This window comes from Caenorhabditis remanei, chromosome III (genome assembly GCF_010183535.1).
Source record: "Caenorhabditis remanei strain PX506 chromosome III, whole genome shotgun sequence".
Lineage (NCBI taxonomy): Eukaryota > Metazoa > Nematoda > Chromadorea > Rhabditida > Rhabditidae > Caenorhabditis > Caenorhabditis remanei.
Genome location: NC_071330.1, coordinates 13,258,672 through 13,263,965, shown reverse-complemented (window position 1 = coordinate 13,263,965; position 5,294 = coordinate 13,258,672). Strand labels below are relative to the sequence as shown.

General features: G+C 40.2%; 1 protein-coding gene across 1 annotated transcript; it reads left to right on the top strand.

Annotated features, from left to right (window-relative positions):
* Window positions 1–3,862: 3,862 nt before the first annotated feature.
* GCK72_011159 (uncharacterized protein) lies at window positions 3,863–4,178 on the top strand (the record flags this gene model as incomplete). The annotated part of the gene is made up of 2 exons (XM_053728262.1): window positions 3,863–3,915; window positions 3,965–4,178. 2 exons carry the CDS (start codon window positions 3,863–3,865, stop codon window positions 4,176–4,178), a joined length of 267 nt encoding a protein of 88 aa, XP_053587839.1.
* Window positions 4,179–5,294: the final 1,116 nt, after the last annotated feature.

Here is a 5,294-nt window from a genome sequence, read left to right as displayed (position 1 = left end):
ACGCTCCCAGCAGGACATGTCGGAACTCTGGACGGAGCAACAATCGTCTCGGATCTCGGATCGATGGAGATGTGCAGCTGGGAGTCAAGAAGCTGCAGAATCGGACAATCCACCATTGTCTGGATGCCGCAGTCGCCGAGAAGAGAGTGTCCATTCCGATCTGCTTATTCCACCGAAGTGATCCTGGACCTCAACCATGTGGCTATTGAAGAACAGAGGCCACGGAATTCCACGCCCAAAAATGTTTTCCATGAAAGCACATACGTTCGGCTTTCTCACAATCTACCAGACGACCGAGACCGAAGTGGGAGACCAGTTGGAGGTCACTGTCGAAGAATGCAGGAAAGCCGTTCTGGAAAAGAAGTATGATGGCAAATCGTTGGAGGAGATCTCACCTGGCTACTTCCGGACAAATACCATGGAGAACGGGACAATCAAGCCAAGCTGGTTCGGGAGCAAATCATTCGAATTCCATGAATTCACGAAAAATTAATAATTTTGTGATCAATATGTAATTAGTATGATTTTTCGTTAGTTCTATAATAAAAGCTTATTAAAATGTACACCATCTTTTCTTTGTTTTTCAGCATTTGTGAAGTAGAACTTTAAAACCCGATAAATCGGTTTCACTTAAAGACTATCACCTAACTTTGAAAGCGTGTCACGCTATAACTAATTACCCGATGTTTCCAAATTTTGAATGGTATCTAGATCAAAAATAGAGCTTCACTTTTGTAGTTGACAACTTTCCTCAAAAATCTCTTCTCGGAGAGTTACAGCACGTCATAAGCCCCCCCCCCCCCTCTCCCATTTCCGAGGATACTTGAACTTTCAGCTGTATCTCTCCAGGGAGTCTCCCTACAAAAAACTTGTCAACTACAAAATTAAAGCTCTATCTTTGATCAGCATCCTCTGTAAATCTTGACTTGATGGGACTATTATTGAAACCGTAACACTTTCTCCAAAAATTTGCGTCTACTAAAGCGCCAACTACATTTCTTCTCGTAGTCCTCTTCCGATCTTTTCTTTCTCTTTCTCTCTTTCACTTCCTCCCTCTTTTTATTCGCATGTCGTAACAGCTAACCCACTCTTTGGAGGTCCTCACTGAGAAACTACTGACTACGCGCCAACGACACCCCAGTCGCCAGTAAAAAAGAAAGAGAAAACGGAGATAGACGGAGTGCCTTCATTTCTATTTATTACGAATAAAAGTGTGGCAGATGTAATCTCCCCACTTGTCAGCTGACCTCCTTCTCCGTCGGACACTCCAATCCCATCCCGCTTCTATCCGCTCAGTATACCCTTCAAGATAGCCTACTGAATGGCTCGTCGAACAATGTATTTCTACTATTTTTATTGAATTCTAAATCTATTTTTTGTATTTTTGTATTTTATGAATTGAATGGGACAATGAACAACTGTGGACAGTGGTATGTTGAGTGAATTAAAACTTAAATTACCTTGAGCTTAAAATAAAATATTCCATGAAAATGTAACCTGTCGAGACTTATGTATGATAATTTGAACACTTTTACTCTGAAATTTCAAAATTTTTGAAAAATGGTCCCGTTTTTGAATCCGGGCGGACAGAAAAGAGAATATTTTGTTTGGATAGTCTAGGCTAACTAGGGAAACTCATGTAGTCCGTGTGAAGTTATGAGACGTGACCTATACCATCGGAAAGCTGAGAAAACGCTGATTCCAAATATATATATTCAGTTTTTACCCTCGAAGTTTGGTATTCGAGAAAAATTAGGTCAAAGTTCGGAAAAATAGAGCGTTATTACATTATAAGGCAATAATTTGTCATTTTTCCGATCTTTGACCCCCATTTTTCTCGAATACCAGGCCTTGAGGGCAAAAACTAAAATGAAAATGAGAACAGAAGAAGCAAAAAATACGTTACATTTTTTCAGAAATAAGACCAAAGATGTCCACGATGACAAGGGAAGAAGAACAATAATGGAAGTGGAAGAAGAGCACCACGGTTGAAATGCCAAGCATTCCAAAGAAGAAACCAATAAGTGATCTCGAGAAGCAAGAAGCCGCAAGAAGAGCGGAAAGAAGGAATATCCACAATCATCAACAAGGAAGAAGGACGGTCGCGAGAACCTAGAACCGCCCACCTCCTAACTAAATACCGAGGAATTTCAGAGAAGAACTGCTCGACAGGCTCCACGACACCTTCGTCGAAAGATTCTTTTATATTACCTTATTATTAATCGTTTTATGATATCTCTTAAACTCTAGTTAGTCTCTTTATGTATTTTTCGTCTGTAAGTTTTACTAATTAGTTTCTTAATAATACCACTTTATTAGTAATTGTGTTCTGTTATGCGATTTATATGAAAAAACTGTTGGTACCACCAGAGGTCTAGGTCACGGTACATACGGACTGGAAGACATATATCCAACATAGATATAGAGTGAATCAAGTTATATTATTAGCTTTCTGTTTTTTGTTAAAAAAAAACAGGGAACAATTGAGTGAAAACGACATTTATGGGTTTTCAAACTGAAAAGATACCTAGTTATTAAACTTTTGCATAACAAATTCAGCTGTAAAACAGGATCTATATGTGATTAATATGTTTTTTTAGTAATTCTATATTAAAAGCTATTAAAAAAAACATCATGCTTATTTTGTATCTCATAATCAGCATTTGTGATGTGGAACTTCTAACTCCGACAAATCGGTTTCACTAAAAATTCCCAAACTTTGAAAGGGTACCACGCTATAACTAATTACCCGATGTTTCCAAATTTTGAATGGTATCTAGATCAAAAATAGAGCTTCACTTTTGTAGTTGACAACTTTTTGTTAGCTCCTCCCACTTTTGAGATATGCGCCTTTGAAATCGACAGTAAGAAACATCGTTTTTCACTGACTTCCCATCTTTAAAGGCGCATATCTCAAAAGTGGGCTGACCTAACAAAAACTTGTCAACTACAAAAATGAAGCTCTATATTTGATCTGCATACTCTGTAAATCTGGACTTGATGGGACTATTATTGAAACCGTAACACTTTCTCCAAAAATGTTTGTCTTCTAACGTGCCGGAGGCGCACTCGACTACATTTCTTCGCGTAATCGTCTTCCGATATTTTCTCTCTCTTTCCGTTTGCATGTCGTTTCTTCTCGTAATCTAGTCTTCTTCCGACCTTTTCAACCGTATTAACACCGTCTGGTCGGGAATCTCTTTCTATCTTTTCCTGTTTATATGTCGTGACGCCTGACCCCATTACCTTTCAAGGCCACCCCACCCCCTTTCCTATAGATACACTTTTCTTCCTTTTTTGAAGTTAGTATGTATTCAAGATAGCCTACTGAATGGCTTGTCGAACAATTGTATTCCTATTTTTATAAAATTCTGAATCTGTATTTTTCTTCTTATTGAATTCATTCCAACTGCTGGCTCCCTGGCTAGGCACTACTACTTAGGTTATTCGCTGGTGACACTATTCGCTTTTCTGAGATCCGTTTATCCCGGATAGGCTGGAGGAAAGAAACGTGGACAACCTCAATCTGAGGTTATCCTATTTGGGCTCCAGAAGAGTCACCCTGACTCACACCGAACGACGAATTTATGGGACCCCCCAAATTCTGAACCTCAGGTTTGTAGCTTTCTTCATGTGTTTTTTCGAGTTTTTATTTGATTTTTCCAGGCATAGTATAAAAGGGCCGGGCATAGTTTAGATGTTTATCTGTCTGTTGCCATGACTGACTACGATTCCGACGACTCGTTTTCCTTGTTTCCCGACTTGGGACGCAGCAGTGCTCCACGGCCCATGATCTCACTGTTCTCTTATCTGAGACAGGTAATGCCATCATGGTCTTCCGGCAATGTTCGCCTGTTGAATAATGTTTTCTTCAACATCGGACCCGTTTGGATCTCGCTGTCTCATAGACCACTCGTGAGTTTCGTTTTGCTTTATTCTTATAGTGAGGTTCTTTCTTTTTCAGACCAGCTCAAATGTTCTTCTTCTCGGATGAGGATCATGAATGGAGAAGCGTCTCGGAGTATTTCGCCATCAAGTGGAGGGTTTGGGTACCTCCAGAGGCTAACTGCTGTGTGTATATCCTTGGCCGTCCGCAGGAGGTATTCCCCTTGGAAGTCATCACGGTGGAGGCACCAGAAGCCAGTCAAAGGATGGTTCTGCCTCGTCGCTTCTGGTAGTGGAGTCACTCTTCTCTCATTTAGTCTGGTGTTTTTCTGATAACGTATTCATTTTGTAATAAATTGGTGGTTGTGGAAAGGAATTTCGTTTATATACTGTTTAGACAAAAAACATATTTTCATATATATAGGGGCAACAGATGTCCTATCTTTAAATTTTAATCTAGAATTTCGTCGTGTCCCGTTGATTCCGCAGGCGACATGTTTGTGGTTGTTGGCGCCGTGAAAGGGCAAATCGTTGCATGATGAAAGGTATAACTCTTTCCGCAGTGTTTGTATGAGCATAGATGTTGCGGGAAACGAAGGGTTTTACAGTTGATCGGCGTATGTTTGTCTCTTGTGAGACAGATGTAGCATATGTGACGTTGTTTGATGAGTTTCATCTTCTCTTCTAGAGGCAATTTGCATTCCGATGCATAATGTTGTTGTTGGCAGATGGTACACTTCGGTGGTGGTTTGCTGGCCAAGAGTTTCTCTTTTTGTTGATGGTGTTTTGCTGCGTCAAGCAGCTCTTTGCATTGATAAGTTGTAGCCATTCTTTTGGCTTCTTGCATCATTTCCTCCGTTTCCTGAGCGGTGAACGCTGGGGCTGGACGCTTTGACATTTTCGATTTGAACAGATGAGGTGGTTTGTTGATTTCTGGAATTTTCGTAATATTGATAAGTGGAACTTTTGAAGGTTTTGACGAGTAAATGCACGGAATATACAAGGGTTTGAAAATTTGTTTAAAAAAATTATTTTGTAAAGCTTCGTCTGAGATCGAGGGATTTCATCCTCTTGGTAGAGTTCCTAACATCGGATATGGCGTCTTCTGCTTAGGCAGACAGTGCATGCTGGGATGCAGCAATAATATATCAGTACGGACGAGATGATCATCCCTACGATCTCGAAGACGATAGGGATCAGTCCCTTTACTACGTTATTCCATAGAGTCCACAAGTCGGGAATGTGCCACGGATGGATTTCTGAAATACTTTTTTCGGAATGAAGTACTTGGTTCAGATATTCAAATAGTGATGTGTGAGACACATATGTCAGTGTTCCTTCTATTTTGTAAGAATTATTTTTGGTTCCACAAGTAACTGCGCACACGCCAGTTAGGATAGATTTTGAAG